Raw genomic sequence first — 23,840 nt, forward strand, 5'->3', positions numbered from 1 at the left:
ATGACAATTATTCCAGAATGTTTCCATCAACATATGACTGCACCTATTCTATATGCTGCACTGTCACTGCCCACAGGTCATGGACAGGGCTTGAAATGGGCGTTGTTTTCTCCTGGAACCAACAGGTTTTTTGTTTTAATTACTTTCTAGGGCTCTAGTAGTGGAGAATATGTGGCTGCTGTTTGAGATACATAAATGCAGTCTGTATATGGCTCGATGTGACATGGCTTCATGGTATCTTTTCTGCTGCTCAAGTCATGGGTGGAAGCTTGTGTTCTGTACAGACCCACAGAGTGAAGAGAAAAAGGCCGTGATTTCACATCCATTGGCCTGTTTATATAAGTCTGTGACAAAACAAAATGAAAATAACTACATTTTTTAATATTTAATAGTAAATTGGAGACGCTGCACAATTATGCTTCTTTGAGAAAAATCCAGCTCGTTATTAAGTACGTGCCTATGAATAGTGGATGCACTCTTGGCATTAATTAGTAACACAAACTGAAAACATTCATCTTCCTTTAACTTCAGGAAGACTAAAGCATAAATTTTCTCACCAACAGGTTGCACAGTCATCCTTTTGTACAGACATTGCTCCCCTTCTCCTCTGCCACTTTCAAGAAGGAATAGCTACGTATGAGTTACATTATCTCTTTCACATTTCCTAGTACTTATTACCGTAGGCAGCCAGCAATTGCACTTTCATAGCCAGTGAAAATGTAAAGCAAATAAAACCAACATGAAATTGTTAACATTGTTGTCATTCCTATTGAATGACATCTATGAGCTTTAGGTTACCAAAGATTTCCTTTTTTGAAGATAGGTATGAGAAAAGCAAAGCTTACCTGCAAAAGCACTGCGGAATCTCTCCTTGACCATACAGAGGAAACAAAAATGGTGTATTGCCATAGCGGCCAAGGCACTGGAGAAATTTTTTTGTTGCCTGAAGACCTTCAAGAGTGCTGCAATCAGTCTCTGAAACCATCGCAATGGAGTGAAGAATGAAGTGCTGCAAGCTCGGCGTTAGCTTCCGTGTTCTCAAGAACTCAGCAAATGTACCGTTCTCATAGTCTACAGAAAAAGTAAATTTAGGTAAAGGGTATAGTATAACATTTGTATTTTTTCATATGCTTCAAGTTAAACAAGTACTGTTGTATTTCAATGAAGAAATGACGGAGTTCTTCAACAAGCATATTGCTGAAAATGGATAATACAAGTCAATGAAATTTAAAAAGTCTCCAAAGCAGCCTCTAAAAATATGGCTTAATCTCTTCATTATGTTAGACCAGATTTAAATCCGCTTCTCAATCATGTGAGAAAAGTGAGCAGCTGTGGACAAAGATCCATTGAAGGGCTTTGGGATGCTGTTTCCTGCAAATTGCCCAAAATGTTATACTCGAATGACACCCATTCGAGAATAGTACTGCTGAATCCATGCTGACACAGTTAGAGTGTGTCTTTATGTGCAGAGAAGCCATTCACACAGTGTCTTAATCCAAAAATGAGAAGGCACAATATTTATTCCAAGTTGATGCTTTACTTGCAACAAACAGGCACGGAAGAGCCAGGCAGAGGAAGGATGAGGAAGCCTGGCCCCCATTCCAATTACCAACATTGCTGAGACAGTTTGAAACTGTATCTTTCGGGAGATTTTAAAGGGAAGTGTTGCATGTCCCTGATACACCTCTGAAACACTTTAGTTACCTAATAACTAAACGTTTTGGTTTGTTTTCCAGGAAAAGACTGTTTAAGCAATAGCATAATTTCCTACTATTCAGAAATCTGCAGCTTATTTCGGCCATTGGTAAATTCATGGGTAATTCAGACGTATTTCCATCAATGCTGAGTCTAGTATTATCACACTACATATTCTGTTCAAGGTTCGACCACTGTTTTACTACAAATGTCTCTCACTACCCTTTGTACAGCCATGCACTAAGTTAAAATGACACTTTTTTACCATTCTAAAAAAATTCTCAAGTTTTCCCTAACTTCAGGCTTCTTACATAAGCCCGAATTTTACAGAAAAAAGCTCTAAAAAAATTCTTCACTATCATGAACACTTCTTATTAAAAGTCTGCCTTCCCACAACTGTAATGATCTCACTAAGAATAATTTTAAATTTCTGAAGTCTTTACATCAGAGTAATCTGACTCAAAATTCTCTGGATCACTTCCTAGCCTATTTTAAAATGTAGGAATAAAATTTGTTTAACTACATCTGGAAGCAAAATAAATCTAATGTCATTTAGGTACATGAATCAATGAATGAACTTGATGTGGTGTTTCCTTTTTTTACTTAATAATTTTATAAATACCATGTATATTCTCTGAGCCCCTTCATTTCTTCCATCAGCAGCAAAACTGAAATTATCTGTAATCTATAAACCACTTCAGTCTAATGAGGTTTTCCCCCTTCAGAATTTTCTGGAGTTCATTACAGACTCTCTCCCACTCTTACCAGGTCATTCTCGATAGTGACCAATTCTCTCTTGTGTATGTTTAAAATAATTTTCTCTATTGTTTGTACATAATTGAAGGGTCTTGTTCAAGTAATCAAACCAATACCAGTACCTTAACAATTGTTTCTTTTTAATACTAGATCCTTTCGAAAACAGTGCCTAGCCAAGCTACTGTCAAGATACAAAAGCACCAATACACTTCAGTCTGTAATGTACGTCAATATTCAACTATTCCTCTTTCCTCATTATTTCTTTTGATGGATTTTTTTTTTTTGCCTTAGTTTACTTTTAGACTCCAAGAACTGAGAACATCACTCTTTGTACCTTGAGGTGCATGAACCCAAAGCAGAGAGTGGGTTTCCATCACCTTCCTTCTGATGGTCAATTTTCCTCTTTGACCCGATGCTCATTTTTCTTTGCATATTATGGCTCAAACCTAGTCAGATTTTCTCTTGTCTAAATAAGATGACAGTTGATAAAGGCACTTTGAACTTGCCCTCTGCAACTAACAGGCATGACATTATATTTACTTTCAAAGTTAAAAAATTCCACTTTCTCCATTTCTGATTTTGTGGCAACATATTGTGAAGACTTATGCATTATCCAAAAAAAAAAAAACAGAAGAGAAAAATCAGGTATATCACACTATACAAAAAATCCCTGGGAAAGGGGAGGAAACACCTAAAAGTGATAAAACATTTTGCAACCTTACTGTAATATATAATTCTGCTGTTAAAGAAAAATGTAAATAAAAAATGACGTGGGAACTAGAAGAGCAAGTGCTTAAGTAGCAGAATATACCACTGAAGTGAAAAGGTCATGAAAAGGTCAAAGCATACTTTGAAAATGAATCCATAAAACTAAATTGCGTGAAAACACAGGAGAGCTATCAAAATTGTGCATAACTGAATGAAGTCATGAGAAGAGAGTGTACGCTGTTCAATGAAACGCTACCTCGGTATTCATCAGGGTGTTGTTCATAGTCCAAACAAAATGTCAGAAATTTCATGAGCATTCTCTTCTCCACCATGGCGAGCTGCCTGCTGTTGAAGACATCTGCTCTAGAACAAGGTACCTGGAAAATATTTTTTAATAGTTTCAGATACTTTCCATACTCCGGATAGGAAAAACATCAATACTGGTCTGATTACCTAAAAAGAAATCTTTCAAATTACTATTTTGTGTTATAGTTATTTTCTTATATATGTCTTTCCATTATTTTCTATTAGTACTATAATAAAAGTTACCAATTTTCTACAATAAAAATGTTTTTTAAACTTTCTCAATCTCTTTCCCTTTTTATTTTCCTTCAATTTCACTTGTGTCTCTGACTGCAGATTTAATCAAGAGTCTGTATTAATTAACTGTGTCAAAAACTCCTCTTGCCATTGCCAGACCAATGACTTCTCTTGTAAGCAGCAGACGCACAATCAAGTCTATGCTCAGAATGAGAAAACCTAAAGCCCGTGTACTTTTAAGAATTTAATGCCAAGTTGATCATAGTCTAAATAATTGAGATGAAAGAGAGATTTACATCAATAATTCTGTCTTTTTTTTTAAAAAAATATGTATATAACACAAACAAATCCCTTTTCATTCCAGAAATGAAATAAAAATCACAATCTTAAGGAAAAACACCAGCTTCTTGCTACAAAACCTCTGAGAAACCAATTTAAAGTTTCTTGACTTTAAAAACATACGATTAAACACATGCAATACATTATTTTACGATACCTGTTCAACTTTTCCTTCTCGAAAGGCAAGTATTTGTGTCACGTTTTTGAACTCTGCATATCTGCTAACGTTCGACTTAATCAGAAGGTCAATTAACAGACCTCGGGAGAAAAGCAACTGCACAGTGAAGAAAAAAAGAAATTGGTGAGTAAAGAGAAAGGGCTCACACCAAAAGAAAACAGTGATACCAACAGTATTCATTTGTACAACGTTTTCTATAACTATTTACCAGTACACACAGTGAAGTAAAACCTAAATAAAAGAGTATCAAGAGGTAGTATGTGCAAAAGGCAACTAAATGAACCGAAGTGACCATACAAACGGAGGAGACAAAGCAGTGTCCAGGAGTGGAAGGGAGAAGCCGTCAGCCTCCTGCTCAGTTCGCTTCATTAGGCTGGGAGGCAGAGCTTGAGACATTTTTTGTATTGTCATCTTGCATAATTTCTTTGAATTGTATGCTACATATCCTTCAACACCATATTTTTACAACCTTCATTTCCCAATATTGGTAAGGTAGGTGATGCTTTAAATCACCACTAGTTGTTTCTTAAATTACCTGAAATGACAATGTTCCGTTTTCCAAAAGTAAATTCCTTAAACCCCCAGTTCAAGTTCAGTCATATTCTGTTATATGTTTTTACACTCCATCTACCTTTACTCTTTCTACAAGCTGCAAATATGAAATGATGAAAGGACAAAACCGTAACTATTAACAGAAGACATACGTCTGAATTGAAAAGCACTGGAAATCAGCTTAAACATCTTTCAAGTCTTGTGGCCCCAAGTAACAGAATCTGCACGACCACCCAGGAATTTTCAAGACAAAGGTTTACTGGGACACTAAGTGGGACACTACTCTTCCATCAGAATTTCTGGAATTCATTGCAATTAACACCAAGTAACACAGCAGCACAGAAAAATTACAAAAAGGATCCAAAATAGTATTATCTGCCTAACCACTACACACTGACTGTTGTTTACATGATGTCATTCCAACGATGCATGAAAGAGGTATCTGCATTTGGAATACAGAGACAAAACTTGAAAGAACGCAATTGGTAGTGTCTCCACAAAGAATTTAGTAAATTATTGAAGAACGTTTTATTTTCCCAGCTTGCAGAGGTTTGACAAATCTTTGTTTTCTATGAAGGTGAATTTTTAGAATTTAAACAGCACAACAAATATGTCAGATTAATAGTTTTTCCTCTAAGTAAAATGCACACTAGTAAGCATTCAACACAACAATAACTAATTTCAGTCAGCTTGTATGTTGTGGATGAACTGTAATTATTTTTTTCTTTCAATAAAATTTATTACAATTCAGTGCTTTAGACTGAGTACAGAGACAGTGAGAGCTTCACAGGAAAATCTAAAACTCAGGAAGCACTCCAATAAGAAAATTATTTTTCATTTTAAAAACATCAAAGATCAGCACGTAGATTGATTTTCCTTGCTTAAAATACAATTGTTTTTAATGGTGCAATTTAAAAAGAGCATTTTTGCAGGTATTACTTAAGTGCCGAATCTCAGGAAATTTACTTTATGGACATATTTTTAAGCTATGTTTTATGGTCTCTTTGGTTAGAAACAAACACTAAAGAGCACACATGAAATAGCTCGTGTTTGGTTTAGGGTACTAATTCTTGCTTCCTTCTCCAGTACTGCCTCTATTGCCTCAAGGGTACTGGGTCAGCCCTCCTCAACATTCAAGGTTTTTTTTTTTAATTTCAGCATTTTAAGCAAAGTAAATGCATGTATATGAAAAGAGTCATTCAGTTCCTACCTTGGAAACTAAATCAATATTAAACCTTCTGCCTTCTCTAACAATTTGAGAATACGTAATTTTCTTTGGTTCTTGGGCCGAAGCTTCTGCGGGCGCAGGTTCAGTTTGTCCCAGTTCCCCAGCAGACTCGCCCAAAGCCGCACTATGAGCACTTGCGTCCTCGGAGGTGATTTCTGTGTCACTCCCTTCCCTTGTTTGTCCCAGCTCCCCAGCAGACTCGCCCAAAGCCGCACTATTAGAACTTGCGTCCTCGGAGGTGATTTCTGTGTCACTCCCTTCCTTTGCACTTGCTGGCTCAGTGCCCGTAGCTTTTTCGGGTTCTGGGCTCTCCGGCTCCGTGCTCTCCACTGTTGAATGCGCTTTTTCTGATTCCTGAGCAACCCCCTCAGCGCCAGCGGCTCCAAAGACAGGCAGCTTGGGCAATGCACCGGCTTCTTCCACACCTTCAGCTGAATCCTGACTGATTAAAAACACAATGGGAAGAAGGGGAGAAAAAAAATCTATTAAAGAGTTTCAAAAACTCAAAAGTTTTGAGTCAGTGCCAGAATGGAAAGCTCACGTTTCCATGAGAAGCATTAGAATTTCTTCATTCTGGCCAAATTTGGTGTACGAACCACTAAAGAATTCTGATTCTGTCACTGCAAAGGTATAATTCAAGGGGAGTATTTTTACTGAGGAGAAAAGAAAAAAAAATCCAACAAATCCAACAACCACAAGTCAGGGTTCTTCTTGTATACAGACTCAAAAGACTCACTGAGCTTAAAAGGAAAAATCAAAACTCTCATAATGAAACACAATGCACAGATACATAAACAAAAGGAATACAATATTTTAAAGAAGAATCAGTAAGCCAATTTGATTAGGTTTTTCCTATGGATTACCTTTGAAAATGAAATATAAAAATGCATTAAAGTCATTAAGGTCAGATATCTTAAAAAGAAAACTCACTGAAGAAAACAGGAGTGCTTTATATGACTGAGGGTACTTTGCATCTGTTACAGCAAGACCAGAAGAGACGCATCCAATTTTGACCTGAAGTTTAAGTAAAACTTCCAGATTCCTTTTTCACCTCTGACCCCGCATTCTAATTAGTAGTTCAAGTAACAGCCACACAGAACAAAGTGCCCTCACTGCAATGTTATTTTTATGCAGGTGTAACATATCTGTGCTCAGATGAAGGCAGCCAGCCCAAAGGACGGACATTACTACACAACATTTACTCCATATCGTCCATTTCCTTTTCACAATACAATTCTTTAAAATTCCTCCTATAAAGCAGACCTCCACTTTTAATCTCATCTACTCTTTTTATCTTGAACTTCAATGACATCTACCTTAGAAACTAGTACTTTTGACCTTAGAATTTTAGTTTATACGACCAGCTGAGATGAATCAAATCAATGTCATTGTAAGTGAAAGGAGTTCAGTAATAATTTCACACTATCTTTTTATCTTTATACCACAAGCCATTAATGCACTGAATAAACAATTTAATCTTAGCTGAAAACTAATGAACTATGATTTTAAAGGTGACCTGCAAACGTAGAGTACAAAATTTCAATAACTAAGAGGATGGTTAAAATTCACTGAACAGCAAGGAATTATCCGGTGTACATACAAAACCGCTCCCTCGCACATCTGCAGCCTTGCAGGTGGAAGCAGGGGGCAGGATTGCTGCTAAAAGAGGGAACAAAAAACCCTGTATGCTGTAAAAGTCGCTCCTCACTCACAAACTCCGGGAGCTCCCGGGAACATGCGTCTCTCAGCTTGTGCACAGACACCCCAATGGGGGAAAATCCTGCCCTGGGAAAGGCAGAAAGAGGAGGAAGCACTAATGAAACAAGTGTGTTTCTGTACATTAATTATGGCTTTTTGCTTCATATTGCAAGCATTAAATAACTATAAAATAGCAAAGAAAGGTAAGTACTTTGTCAAACGTTTTTTAAAAAGAAATGTCTACTAAAAAAAAAAAAGAAAGTTAATTAAATACTGGGGTTGCATTTCAAATATTTTTTCTTTTTTGTCCTTAAGGATTTGGAACATGTAGTTCGTGATAATGGATAAAGTTGTTGCCATTAATACATAGACAAAGAACAAAGCTTTTATTTAACCCATCCTAAAACTTCTTATAACACAAAAAAAATTCAGTGGAAATTTTTCTGCCTTCTCCCAAGCTCCACGTACAGTTCAATCGTTCAATCTCATTTTAAACAAACTTGACTATTAATTTTAAATTAAAATTAAATTTGGATTCACAATACAGTGTATTTTTTCTATATCATGCTGAAAAACACTGTAACAAATGCTATATTTACATATTTTAAATCACTATTCAATTATCATTAATGGAAATGTAAATCTGCATGATTTGCAGCTCTACACATTTTATAATGAAAGCCTAAAAACTGTATATAATCTAAATTCATGACATCCTTCCTATAGGAACAAATATCTCTGAATAATGGAAGAACTGTCTATAAAAATCACTCAAATTGAACTTTTGTACAGACAATTCTTCTCCTAATTCAGAAAAAAAATAATACATCTGCAGACAAATTGTTGTGTAAATTTAGAATATTATCTTCCACCATTCATCAATTAATGGTACTAACAAAGGAATATCTTAAAATGAATGTGTCTTATTAATGCCTTGTAACAGCAACCCCTTCAGATAGGTCAAATGAAAAATTGCCAACCAGCTGGTTAATTTATTCAGCACAGGTGTTCACTATTTATTTTTCAGCCATTTGCCTTTTTTCAATACAGCTTGTTGTAGACACAGTATTCTTTTCCTTTGATGGATGCACTTTGTTCTAAGGCCATTCATTTCAGATTTGCACTGTGTATATTATACTGCTACCCAGCTGTTTATTCTTTCAAAATAAATGTTTAATGGTTACTTCATAGGAGTTATAAAAGTTAAGCAAAAACAACAGAATCTAGCCAGAACGTGTAAATTGTCAGAAACACAATAATTGACTCTCTCTGAAAGTTTTCAGTTATTTTGGAAAACTTTTATTCATGTCACCTTCTTCCTTGTGGTTTTGGGGTTTTTTTGGTGATCATCAAGAGAGACAGCGTTGTACTGCATGGCTAAGTTACATACTTAAAAGCAGAATCTTCAGTTTTGTCCTGATTTCGATATACAATGCTCACTTCTAACAAAGAGTGAAATCTTAATGCTAGGGGACTTCTTTTTGAGCTGATCATCAGTCAATATCACACCTTCTTAGGAAAATCATATACAAAGTCATGAGATTATGAAACCTTTAACTTGATTTAATACTGATTTTGAACAACACTTATTATGGCAATAGGATTACAACTACACTATTCAAGCACAACATTTTATCCACAATAAAGTCAAGCAGCCATTACTGTGCAATACAGAACTCCGGAATATTCTGAGTCTGTGATCTTCAGACTGCATTAGTATAATTCACACTTTTTTTCCCCCCTCCTACCTATAACTTACAGAAAGCAATACACGTTTCTATGTGAATATCCGTCAACATTTCATTCAGCTACCTCTGACATTATCTAAGGGATTCAAGGTTAAACTTACATAACTACCCCAAAGAACCTTTTAGAAATTCAGAACAGTGTTTAGTTCAGTGCAAAATCCAAAAGACAAAAACTAAAAATAAATACTGAGAAATAGTTTTCAGCTGAGGCCCATACAATTTCCATTCATTATTCCTACGCTTGCATGCTATTCAAAATTACAGCTTCACAAGGTTACTTTCAGATGCTCCTTGATTTTCAATTATATGACACTGTGGAAAGCTTACCTTCTGCATGACTTCTATATTTTTACATTCATACTTACTCGCCAAAACAGAAATCTTCTACATGTTGAATAGTTTTATCTTTCTTGCTAAGAGAAATAGCTTCTTCATTCTCAAGGATCAGTTTTCTCCAGTCATCCCATTCATCACTGACATCCGTCTTTTGCTTACAAAGGACAATTATAAAATTACATTTTGTACTGTGCTAGATGCTCTTGAACCACAAATCCCTATAGTCCCAAACAGTTCATTGTACCACCTTATACTTAAAAAATGAAGAAAGAATCATCTCAACTGTCTCAACATTTCTTCTATTGAGATTTTTTTTTGAGTTAAAATAGTTAGAGCTGGTTACTTCATTATAGTATGTCAACATTTGCACTACATCACTAGCTCTAGTAATCTGAAAATACAGTGTTAAATGAAATGCAAGTTTTAGCAGAGAGCTGAACATAACTTTGAATACAATCTTCTAGCAGACAGGTTCGCCACAGCCAGGTTAGTTCCAAATTTAGTGACAAAACTCTTTGATTTGGGTATTATATTAATCTGTCCACACATGAATCTCTAAATCACGTAACAGAACCCTGAGAATATTAAGTTCTGACATTGAGCAACTCCACTCATTACACCAGAAGGTAGCACTATGTAATAAATACGCACGAGACTGAACTGAAAAAGTTCCATCTTCTCTGGACCATCAGGCTCATAACGCTTCAGTAAATAATATGAACATCCATTTACTAATATAGACCAAGTGCTCAATCTCCTAAACAAATACCCTCTTCTGAAGATTTCTAGTGGACTGTCATGAATTAGATAAACTTTGGTCATTGAAAAATACACTATCAGCATTAATCTTTGTATCCTGGTTACAGGACACTTCAATAGAAGGATCCAACAACCCACAAGGAAAAAAGAAAGGGACTGATACATCACAGAGTGGAAAGCAGACTGGATTATCATTTACAGAAGGTTCTGGGAAAGGAATGGAAACAGTGTAGTTGCTTCTACATAATTTCAAGAACCCAAAAAGTATGACTTAGAGCTGAACTGTTTGGTCTCCAGTAATAATAGTAATAAACCAGCCATATCAAAGCCTTAGAATTAGTAGAATATCAGAGCCTTCGAATTAATAAAATAATATTAATTATCATTAAGTATATCAGTCTTAGAATGCCAAGGTAGATGGTTTAGTCTCAACCAGTAAAGCTGGAAACTAGAAACCTCTTTGATGTGTCAAATTACCAAAGAGAAAAAGTATTGTGGTAATTTGTCTTGTAATAAATTTTGCAAACAACCAAGACTTAACATTGAGGAATGTTAAAAGAAGTTGAGAAATTTTTACCTGATTTTCTTTAATCCAGGACAACAATCCTGAAAAACTAAAGCTGGCCCAGTTTCCACCATAGTAATTTTTCCTGTAAAGAAAAAACAAAAATGAAATTTGATGGACAGATAATACATCACTTTTTCAGGTTTAAAGAAAGAACAATCAAGTTTGAGATATTCCAAATATTTCCCATGTTAGATTTTAGACACAATACAAAAACTGATCTATTTCACAACTCAGTTGTATTTCACTGATTTGTATGTACCTCTGACCAAAGGGACTATAGTCCAAAATCTGAAGTATTTGGAGGGTAAAATGAGTAATGCTGAGAAAAGCACATGGGACGCTCTGAGTAAAAGGAAAATCTAGATAATACTGCTTCTTGGCCAAGACTCACTCGACACCTCTAACTCAAACATGTGCATCACTATAGACATCTCCACTTGGTGCGGAGCCAGGCCAATGAGTCCACCGGTTTCAACTGAGTTCTCTGGCAAAATTCTTATTAAACTGCATATACTGTAGGTGGAGCCAAAGGAACTGATTTGTACAAAACGATCATACCTTCCAGAGTACTTATCAGTTTTTATTTACCACCTTCTTTCTTGAAAAATATTAGTTTACTTCTTTTATATCACAGAAAATTAATAGTTCTCCTGTTAATCAAAGAAAGTCTCTGGTCTCCCTTTAAAAAAATATTTCATCAATATTTCTCTAAATATCAGTTGGATTAATTAGCTTTTGTTATTGTGCATACCACACCTTAAATATTTAAGAACTCTGGTCGAAAAAATAACAGAGGAATTTTAAAAAATGAGTAGTTCTTGCAGAATAAAAAACTCATTTCAGGATTCAACTGTTTTCTGGCACTGTACGCTGGCACTTCGGAAGTGTGAAAGACGCCAAAAATACCCTCCTGAATGGATATCTACTGTTATTGCATACACTAAAAAAAAATAGATATACTCAGAGAGGAAGACAGGTTTTGCATTTTACAGAATAATGTGAAGACTGTTAAATCAAATGAACTTAAAATCTTATCATTACCTCCTCCATTTTTAAATTGCAGAGATAAGTGATAAATGTGAAAAATTAAATTCCGGTTTGATTCTACTGTTGAAGATGGGACGGTTTTGACAAGGCTTATCTGCACTGACAAAGACTTCATTAAGCATAGGGTACCGGCGGGTGATGCTCTGGCCCATGTTGCTTACTTAGCAGCTGAAGGACACACGTCTGCTCACCAACGCCTAATTGCTCCTGACTAGAACCTGACCTAAAAAAGTCTTTCAGCTACTGTGAGGCAACAGTGAAGAACACAAACAAGACATCTTTTGCAAAGACAACAAAATTCAGCATTTACTCCAGAGAGGTGGCTCCAAGAACAGAACACGGACTGGGAGCACGGGCTCTAGGCTTTAGGAGCCCACAGTCCACCTGCAATGTGGTTACTCTGAGGAGTAATGCTCCAGCTGCAGATCTGTTACCAACCAGGAACTCCAACCAGCTGTGAAAAGGAGATCCATTCTTTATGGGAACGACATAGGTGAGGCTTCAAAAGTGCTGCTATTTGGTATCACAGAGAATACAAAGCAATGAGGATTAAATATATCTCTGATTCTGTCAGGTTTCAACCTGTAAAACAGTAACGGAGAGTTGCAGGGGGTGATCATCTCCAGCTTTGTTTTAGCTGTCAACGGTACAGAGTCATTTCTTGCTTTTTCTTAAGATTCCACTGAATAAAAATTTCAACATCCATATATTACCCGCCACTTCCGGGATTTCCAAAAAACATAGCCACAAAGATTTATTTTTAAGGGAATCTGCTGCTTTTGTTGCAAGTTTCCTTGAATATGGAATACAATCTGGCTGTCAGAGCAAGCAAGGCCATTGATCACAGAAATTGCAGAAGACACCTGCCCCAAATTAGGACTGGGTTTCTTGAATCTACACCACTATAAATTCTTGCATATTTAGAATATTTTGAATTCAAACTTTCAGTAAGAGAAATGAATTATTTTTACAGCAAGTTACAAAAGTGTATTTGTTAGCTACCAGACATCGTTGATATAAACACTCCTCTGTTCATCAAGTGGATTTTCCTTTGAAACTACTCTTTTTAACCACCATTGATGTGACTCAGTCTTTCCAACCAAGCACTCTGTAATGCTGTTCTGGAGCTCAATCAGTTGTGTGAAGCCGGTACGGCCTTTCGCAAACAGAAAATGAATAACAACTGGCCTTTCCATCTGGATTCTGAGCACCATTCCCAAGTTATGTTTTACCACCTTAAATATTCATCTTCTCTTGAAGCATCAACATCCAGATTTTCTCCCCCAGAATTTTAATTACTTTGCATTACATGTGGAATCAGGATTGTTTAATCTTCTCATCTGAAAACACTACAAAAAGAAGGTAGACCAGACATGATTACTGACTTACTACACAAAGTTTTTAGTAAAAAGGAATTCCAAAAAGAGCTGACAAATGGTTTTGCAATTAGGAGTCCTTTGTAACCAAATATTTTTGTTATAATTGCCCTGAAGGTGAACTGAGGAATTCCTTAAAGTAATGGTCAAGATCAAAGCCTAATTAAAGCTAAAATATTGTCCCAAAATCTCAAGGACTAAGCTCCTCTCTTCCCTTGCCATATTAGCAAGCTACAAAGATGGATCATCTCTCCCTATTTCAGGTTTATAATTCAATTACCCCCTAAGTAAGAACATGAAACATACTGAAGGTGTAACCACAGAGTTATAAATTAATTTTTCTATCAAGTTGGAGCACAGATGTTTTCTTCTTCTACCATATATAATTTCCTAGATTATATTTGCTCAAAACTTCTCCTGTATTACTTGGATTTTCATATGAATTAAAATACTGCTGAATTTAGTGCACATATTTCAAATCTACAGTTCAGAGCTAACAGCAGAACTGCTGAAGCCATTTTTGCAAATTTTTGGAAATGTAGCCCAAGTCCAGTTTTACGTCTGCAAAAAGCTTAATTCTCTCTTCTCTTACATTAGCGGGTTTTTTTGTTTGTTTGTTTGTTTCCTCTCAGTTACTAACACATTCTTTTATTCAAATACTTAGAATTAGCAAATCCCAGTCCAGAACACTGGAATTGCAAATTATTCCCAACTGATGAACATTCTCAGAATCCAAACCAAGAGAATATCTAACACGTCCTTTTGAAGACAACCGCTATCTGAGAAATTAAACACTTCTGAAAGCATGAGACACACAAGTAAAACATAATAACAGAAAAGCTATTTCATGGGCTGTGCCTTTTAAGAAGATTGCCCTTCTCAGTGCCATGTCCTAACAGCCGTGGTACAACCATCAAAGCTGGTGATGTCTGGAGAAAAGCTGCTGATGCCTCACGATTGCTCCCCAGAGCTGCCTGTACGTGTCTGTCCTGCACTTGATCTTCCAGAAAGAAGTCTCGACCCATCAGAGCAGCTGTCTTTTGCAAAGGAACTTACTGCCACATCGATTTTAAGGATCCAAACACAAAATGATTTATGTTTCAAACCCATGAAGTTTCAAGTGCTACCTATTAAGTACACAGTCACACATTGAAAATTGGTGTTGAGGAGCACGAGTAGCGGACTGTGCCGCCCCTGCCTTCCGAGTGGAAGGGCTGAACCCCAACAGCTCTTGAGATCCGTCAGCTCAATAAAAGGGTGATGGTGACAGTCACATGTACTACATGTCATCATATCCTGGGATATGAACATGATCAAAGGTGATTATCATGGGCCACTGGAGACCATGTTTTACCCTCTAATACTTCACTATGAGATCATATCCTAAAGCAAAATAAAAATAAAATAGTTTTCAAAAAAAGGTCAAAATGTACCCAAGTTAAGAATTTTTCTGAGGTTTCCTTACTGAAAGTCATTAATTTTCTTGGAAGAAATTGAGCTGCTTTGAGAAGCGACCTTGTCACTCTCTGGTTGCTGTACTTACAAAGCTACCTCACTTCACATGAGTTAAAGAGCAAGAAGAAGGCTATATGAAGACATAGGTTGTACTATACTATATATTTCACAAGTTCTAAAAAAGTGAGACATCTAACAAGAAGTGGAAGAAACTACAAAAGCAAGTATCTTGAAGAGGGGTGTGGCGGGTGCGATCTACATAGATCATAGAAATATAATTATAAGAACCAAATAAGCAAAGGACCAAAAGTAGAAAACACAGCAAGCTGTCAAGAGAAAGTCCTGTGCATATGGGAAGTAAATTCACTTCAAGTAATCGACTTTTAGTCTTGATCTACCTTTCTTCAGCAACTGCAAGTTAAACTAAGTGCCAATCTCCACATTTTAAATTGCAAATTACTTTTCTAAATCACTTAACAAATATCCTTGAGAGTTCACATGTCAACAGCTCATTAATATCTACAGTAAATGTAGCTCTCGGAGAAGAACCACAGATTTTACATTTATTGAGACAGATAGCTGGCACAGAGAAATAGAGCTCCTTCAATTACTATTTGGCAGAAGCTAACTTTAGTTTAAAATCAGTCTCCAGGAATTTATGGCAACACTGCAGTGAAGTGACTATTTTGAATAAGATTAGCTGCTGTTGATGGGCGATGCTTGGACAGTGTTTATAAATCAAACTTAGTTTTGAAGTGGCCTATTATAAAATACTAAGTTCTATCTTCCATAATCACCTATGCAGTATATTATGATAAATGCAAACATGGCTGGAGATTAAAAGTAATAAAATGATGTACACAAGGTAATGAGTGCAAGCAAACTATAAACAGAGACTTTATCCATACATATTTTCTATACCTTGTGCCTAACTTATTTCATATCTTTGTAGAGAACAAAATATTAATCAAAATAGCACACGGAACACAAACAAGTATTCCAGTAACCCCAAATCTTATTTTCTTTCACTCTGAAAAAAAAAAATTTAAACTCATGATCCTTCAAGAATGAAGGGAACAACAAGTAGCATTAAAAAGTGACATTCTGCATATAAACAGATTCTTTGTTGGTGATTTTCAATTATACTGTTACCTCAGTAAAATGAAACTTGAAAAATCATCTAAAAATCAGTACATTAAACTAGACATATAGTACATTAAAATGTTTTAATTCAGATTAATCTCTGGCAAGCTTTCTAAGGCTTAGCACTTAAAATTCAAATGGCATCAGGGTGGGGGTTTCTGCTGGATTTGGTAGGCTTTTTTTGCAAGAGTACTAATTTAAACATGAAAGGCAGATGGCTTGAAACGCTTCCCTATTTATGGGAACGGGTTGTACAGTATAAACATATCTTCTTTTTTTGCCAAGATGTGGATTCTAGACCATGATTCGGTGAGTACATATACCAATTAAACAGCAACTATTAACACAAGTGAAGAACACCTGGGTTAAAAACACCTCCTCCTGACCTCACCCTGCACTGGAGTTGGGAAATAACTCCGCAGGAGAAAAGAATCAAATGTGGAAGCCTTCATTTTCAGCAGAAAAACAAAAGCATGTGTGAATGTAAATGAGCATATTTAAGTGAAAACAGTAATAAACAAAATCTGTATTCCACAGTTCTAACTGCCTGCTTCTGTGAGTTTTCCGAAAGGCTCTTCATCATAGCTAAAAATAGGCATGGATAAAAGAAATCAAAGTTCCAGTGGCTAACTATTATTACAGATATTAATAGTCAATGAATATGAAAAATGGAAATAACAGAAGTGGTTCATTTAACAAAACCTAAGTAGTCTACTGGTAATATATGCATTAAGCTTAAAATCCAAATGTAACCATTTTATTCATTCTATATCTGCTTATTCTAAAATAAGGTTTTTAATTTTTTGGGTTAGCAATAATAGCTAATTTAAAAATTACTGTACCAAAATGTATGAAGTGAACATACCCTTATACATTACGCACAAGGTCTTTACAGTAACTTCAGTATCACTACTATGTAGTCGCATATTTCTTTAAAATTATTAAAATCTTAAGAGCTGTCTTTGTTTCTACTGAATCATTAGTTGAATTGAATATGGAGCATCAAGCACTGCCTTGCTGTGTGCTATCCACTGTGATGTAAAATACTAGAATATTAGCCCATTTAAGGACTTTTTTTCTTTACAAGTTCCAGTTTTCCATAGGTTCTGAGAGTAGACCATAATGCCTGAAGATTTGTTAAGACAAGTTCTTAATCCAAATGCCCTCCTATTGATAAAAACTACCAACTCTGAAGAGTGTCACTTGTCCCTGTTCCAGGCCAAGACAGTGACTTTGTGGGCAGCATAACAGCAAACTGAGCAACTGTGAATCGTATTTCCTGCAGAGTTAGTAAGCTAGCCTTGCAAATTTTCAAATTGTGTATCATTTCAAACTAGTATAATCATACCTTGGTCCGACATAACGAACTACAGCAGGCACAGTGCAGTTGTGTAGCACAGAAACTTCACGAAATACAAATTCCATTTGTTATCTTCTAGACAAACACAGACAGTAAAGCAGCCTCAAAAGCTGCTTAGTAATGATGAATTGCCTCAAAAGAGCTGTGAAAAATTTAATTTTAAAATGGGAGATGGGAGAGAGGAGTATTGTAAAAGTTTATCTTGGTCAGCTGAAGCTCCAGCATTGGATCTCAAGATTGCTTCAGAAACCGGAGCTCCAGATTTGAGTCATGCTACTAAATTTCGCTGAGGTATACAAATAAGCCAAGGTTCAAAGATTCTATTTTTTTTTTTCCTAAAAACCAGTGTGCATCATAGTGCTCAGTAACACAGCTTATTAAAAAACAAAACAAACCACACAAAACAAATAAAATCACACACACACAAACAAACACAAAACACTTTGGCTAACTGGTAAAGACAAGTAAACTGAACGTAATAGGATACAGTGAAATATGCAACTCCAAGCGCTTCAGCAAAACCTTCTGCTTCAAAGTGCAACAGAAATCCTTTTTGATTCAAGCAATTTCAGTAGTATTCTGTACTCTTCTTACAAACTGATTTAGCATGAGAGAGAAGACAGCAAAGAAGAATGCTGTGTTCATCTCCTTCCCTGTCAGCCAGATTTCACTTGTCTTCATTCTGATAACAATTAAAATGCAAAAATACTTGTATTAACTTCTCTAGGCATTGAGAACGGATACAAATGAGACACTAGTAAAATATTTTGTCCTTTAATTATAATGGTTCAGGTAAAAATTCTCCCCAAACCAGAATGCGATAATTACTACCAGGAATTATAATGAAGGGCACAAAACCTGTAATCGTTCCTGTCTGCACAAAAGGAGACATTAACAGTGCCCTTGACCACATCACTTCTGCTCCAAACTACTGAGCTGGCATGCAAAAATTGCCTGTTCTGTGGATGGAAGTAACATCCCAAAGATAAAATTGAGACAGAAGCGTGAGATTACTTGATGCCAGATGAACACAAAACACAAGTCCTGAAGGGCAAACCGACACAGACACACTTCTAGCCAGTTTAACTTTTAAAAAAGAAAATTATTTGTGTAACTTACGAATCAACGTGAAGAACACTCTGGCCACTTCTGGCACATGCTGCTGCAATAATAGACTCGGGCAAACCTGAAAGGACACATGCAGTTTTTAGAATTTAGTATGCTAAAATGTATTAAAAAATGAAATAAATTTAGAACTTAGAAACAGGCAATTCAAACAAAAGAAAGTTTACAATGCAAGTCACTGACATTTTTAATAATCTCTGTGTTCATTAACATTTTTCTATGATGGTCTTGAATGCAACACGTTTTTAATAGTCGCCTGGCACATGTTACTTGCAAATACTACTACCTCTGAGATAAACCTTGTCACCAGTGTCTTTCTCCAGACACCTTGTTATCATAAACAGATTGAGCATTTGCCAGCACGACACCCCAATTTTACTGGATGCTCTGTAAGTGTATCTCTCCTGATACAGACAGGTATTATCTGAGAGCATTTTTGTGTGGTTTTGTTCCCTTCAAAGTATCTGACATAATATGAAGACTGTAACAACCCATTAAAATGGTGGTTTAAAATTAAGAAATTTACAGGAAATTCTGCATGCCCTGGTATATTGTCTAAGGATGCATCGGGAAGTATGAGGGTATAAACCCTGGCATTAAGCAACAGTGTGCAGCAGAGTCCTGCATGGTGCTGTCTCCTCCATATCACCTGTTGCAAACATCTCTAGTGTGAACAGGTCTCAGAACTGTATTTGGACTTTGTTTCTGATTGAACTGATTGGTTTGCTCCAAACATAGTGCCCAGGAGCACACTCAATTTTCTGCATGCAGACCAAGACGTGGAAACAGAAAAGCTAAACAGACATTGTACGTGTATTTTCACTTCACATTTAAGAGTAGCATTAGGGACAGAATGAATCTGAGATTGTTGTCCTTAAAGTGGTATCCCTATCAAAAGTCCCATGTCATGCAATTCAGCCTGTCAAATCAGTATGTTTTCATTACATTTAGAAAATATATATAGGGTTTTTTTTAAAAAAAGGCTAATGATATTTCTCTACCAGCAATACCTGCTTGGAAAAGCACATGATACCAACTGTAAGCTTAATAAATAAATGAGGCTGTTCTCTAACATCTCTTCCCACTCACCAGATTTTTCCATGCACAGCTGGATGACTTGGATTTCTGAGTAGATTCAGACAAGCACAGCTCACTACCTAAAAGGCTGTATGGCACTAGCTTTGCTGAAATCTCTTTTTAAATGATCTATTGGCTGCTCAAGAAGGTAGTTCAGTAAAAGCCATTAAAATTCTAAGGGACTGGTATTAGGAGACACTTAAGCGACGTATTCAATTAAAGGATGAGATGAAATCAAGCAAAAGGAGTGTTCCACTGATCTGACTGACAGCACAGCAGCAGCTGTACCAGTACAACCGAAGAGAGACCGAACTGACAGGCAAAAGCAGCTGTGGTAGAACCAGAACCCACACTTCTTTGGCTTCTTTCACACCACACATGGTTGTCATGAGAATTCCAGGCCTGCAGTCATCTATTTCTTTAGAGAACACCCCCTTTGCAACCAAATAAAAGGGCAGCACATTGCTAATCTGATTATTCACTTCAACCACAAAATGCACTATATTAAAGGTTACTGGACGACTATTTACTACTTGTACGGTATCAGATTTACTTACCTAGAGTAAGAAGGTGTTAGACTTTAATAGGATGTTAAGTACAATTTAGCACTCACAGAGACAGGAACAAACCCTTTTAAATGGCTGAGCTAGTCTTTATTAAATCTAGCACCTGAAATGCAGTCTAGAAAACATCTAGAGGAACTTAAATACACGAGGCCATAGTTTCACAAACTCTTTAAGCCAGCAAAGGCAAACACAACCATCAAAATAAAGAGGTTTCACCTCTCTGCCCTTATCTTAAGCCATTTCTGACCTTCTTCCACATGAAGTAGATGGTCAGTTTTCAGCAGATCAATTCCACGGTGATGTTGACAGCCCAAAATCACAAATGATTGTATCAATACAAGGAAAAGGGTTTAAAACAGGCATGACGAATTTTCCAGGAAATAGCTACACCTTTCCTGCAAATTTTCCCGTTTTTAACACCTCCTATTTTGGATGGATTAAAAAAAGAAAATCCCTTTCTGAATTGATAAAGTAGAAAATGTTACAACAGTTTCGCATTGCTGACCTTCCACAGCAAGTGAAGGCTTATTATGGAATTAATCTCTGGGGGTAGAAAAAGGGATTAGCAACTGCATCAGTTCCTGGGATGTTTGTTTCACAGCCTAAAAAGGCCAACCGTCTGTGGAGTTGAATTTTCTGAAGTAAGAACTCAAAACACAGACCATTCTGAACAAAGAGACAAGAAGAAAATACGTGATGACAGGACACACTTCAGGACTGCCACGAGATCCTGGATGCACACAGCCTTATTGTGCAAAGGCAACTCCACATTCCGCTGCCCTCCAAAAGCGTTTATATATATGTTTCATTTCTCTCTGTCTATAAACTATCTGGAATAGAATCTACAACTACTATTTTGTTTGTAGTTCCTGAAAAAAAGGTTTTCTTTCCTTCATTTGGGCAGTGAGAATATTACTCTGGAAATAGAATTGAGAAAATTGTTTCTCCTTCCTTATTGATAAAAGCCACTGAGAAAGTGTTGTAAAACATCCCGGGTGCTGCCTGGCTGCCCAGGACTGGAGTTATAGCTACTAGGGCATAACTGATTGCTCTAAGCTTGATCCAATTGATACTGTGTTGGAGGTCTGTTCTTCCATTAACCTTGGATGAAATTGTTCCCTGAATTAGCTTCCCCGCTCTTGAAAGCTGGCATCAATTTTCTTCACCAACCCTTTGCTTCCAAGACACTGGCTCCCCAGGTACCCACTGGCAACGGAATGAGACAGCGTAAGGAAGGCAAGGCCTGTGCATTTTTGCTTTGGAGAGGCTCTTAGAACAACTGGATGGAGCAAGGCACCATTTATTCTTACATGACAAAACCTCAGTAAACCAAAGAAATAAGACTGTGCCTTGGTACGAGTTTCTAAAATCTCTTCTCCAACAGAAACAAAGCCACACAGAAAACTGGCAGCTTTGCCAAGTGCAAGTTACTACTACATGTGATCTGGACTGCCAAGAAAGAAGGCTCTGGTAGACACACTGTTATAATACAGTTAGAGATAGTCCCTCTCTACCTAATAAAAAAACAACTAATTTGGAAAAACCTCCTTAGAGAAATGGTAGAGATTTATTTAATCATGTGAGGCTGGACTATCTCCTACAGGATGCTCACATAGTTGTGCAAAATAGGTTGCCTTCCAATTATCCAATAGCAGAGAAATCTACTGTTTTAAAAAAATATTCCTATTTGGAAACAGTTTCCTATTCTCAACTCTGATTTGGATTATATTCAGATTTTGGCATGTGTTCAGATCCTAGCTACAGGGCATAGCAGACTCCAAAACTTTTCACTCACAGTTTGGTTCGAAGAAGACTAATTACAGAATTCAAATTATTACAAGGGAAAGGCTGTATCCCCAATATTGACTCTGAAGTTTCACTTACGCCTAATGAGAAAATAAAGCTGGGTATCTTGGAGGTGTATTTCTCATGAAGGATTATTCCAACACTTGCTGCCACTCATCCCTCTTGGGGAAGAGACAGCTTCTGTTCTGCCCGCTTAACGAATGACAGACTCGGCACTGTAACCTGTGTCACTCATGACGTTTAAAGTTTTTGAACAGCCAGTTGGGTAATGATTTGGATCCAATAACTTTGATCAAAGCACAGCAAGATCTAAATGAAAATCTACATTTCCTTTTAGACTATATATACAGAAAAAAAAAAAATTCTAAGATTGTACTGCTATCAAGATCAGTAATCGATTTACCGAGTCATCAAGAGATCTGCCCTCTGGTATAATTAATAGTAAACAATATCTACCTACTAAGCTATTATGCATGTTACTGTGAAACACACCACACACCTCATTCTATTGTATCTAAAACGAAAAGGGCTACTGCAAAATAACATTTCCTCAAATAAGGTTCCAAATCCAGACAATTTTTAGATTTCCAACAGTATTAGCAGGAAATAAGAAGTTTGAATAGGAAATGCATGATCCAACCACAAGAAAGCAGCAACAGATCCAGACTTCAGTATGTTACATGTAAACATCTGGCAGCATAAAAGGGATTTATGTAGAGGAATAAAAAGTCCATACAATTCTTTTACCAGTTTAATATGCTGACTCTGAAGTTCTTTGTATTTGAGGCAGAATCAATTCAGAAATAGCAGTGCTTGTTATTAAGAAGCATAAATACTTTCTGTGCTTCCTGGTCCTTTCATATCCCCCTTTAGAATGCTTACACATGAAATATTTGCATTATGTTAAATTGTCCTGCACCTCATTTGTGTTACCAGGAAAAACAACAACAAAAAAAATTTTTCCTCCATGAAGGACTGATTAATACCAGTTGAAATCTGTATCATCATTCCTTAAAACCACTGCCTTCCTTCTCCACTTACTAACCTCCAATTATCAGATGCAGTATTAGATAAATTAGCCCCTCTGGCTTTCTCAAGGGAACACTAATTTAAAATTTCAATGAAGTAGGACATTACCTTTGCAGACAGATATAAAAATAAGTAAAAAATCAGGGATTTTATTCATTAGTGACCTCTGGGTCACTAAGGTATTGTAACAGATAGAATTGCACAGGTACTTCTCCACCCCTCCCAAGACAGCAATGCATTTGCACGAATCTTGACACTGCCTCACTGAAACACAAGTGCAAAGTCAAAGTGAACTAACTTCTAAGTCTTTCTAGTACTGGTCAAGGCAGACTTCTGCCTACATGCTTGCCCTTCTTGCATCCTGTTAGAAAGGTATGAAAAAAAAAGAATGGCAAGTACATTAAACTGTAACAAGGTGGCTCTGCTTAGACTAACGAACATGGTGGCAGGGCTCACTGCAGCATGGAGAAACTGACATGAGCCCTATGCTCTCTTCTGTTTCTCCAGCTATCTGCATCACCCAGAAACTGCCGCAAGAGATTCCGGGACTGCACCAGAAACAGTCACAGCACCAGAATGACGAACCCCAGCCAGCAGACAGTGTAAACACCGGGTTCGTGACAATCTTACGATGAAGAACACAGTTGTTTGTGATAGCAGTGGTTTGCACTGCCAGCTAGCTAAGCACTTGCTCTGTCACAGTCTTCTTGGATACGTAAATGGCAGGTTACTCCCAACAAATCTTACAGAT

At 36.6% G+C, this 23,840-nt stretch overlaps 1 protein-coding gene across 6 annotated transcripts in view; it reads right to left on the reverse strand.

The window, feature by feature from the left end:
- CHM (CHM Rab escort protein) overlaps positions 1–23,840 on the reverse strand; it is a 65,462-nt gene that overhangs the window by 35,875 nt on the left and 5,747 nt on the right. For all 6 annotated transcript variants that reach the window (XR_013922729.1, XR_013922730.1, XR_013922731.1 and 3 more), the window contains exons 2-8: positions 18,606–18,672; positions 11,115–11,187; positions 9,808–9,932; positions 5,979–6,438; positions 4,196–4,312; positions 3,416–3,536; positions 846–1,071 (exon numbers count right to left, since the gene is read on the reverse strand). Coding sequence is in view for 2 of the 6 variants with exons in the window: in XM_080352372.1 (XP_080208498.1) it covers positions 846–1,071; positions 3,416–3,536; positions 4,196–4,312; positions 5,979–6,438; positions 9,808–9,932; positions 11,115–11,187; positions 18,606–18,672 (1,189 nt within the window). In the remaining 4 variants the exon portion in view is untranslated. The remainder of the gene's footprint in view (positions 1–845; positions 1,072–3,415; positions 3,537–4,195; positions 4,313–5,978; positions 6,439–9,807; positions 9,933–11,114; positions 11,188–18,605; positions 18,673–23,840) is intronic.

The sequence above is a fragment of the Nesoenas mayeri genome (genome assembly GCF_963082525.1).
Source record: "Nesoenas mayeri genome assembly, chromosome: 13".
Taxonomy (NCBI): domain Eukaryota; kingdom Metazoa; phylum Chordata; class Aves; order Columbiformes; family Columbidae; genus Nesoenas; species Nesoenas mayeri.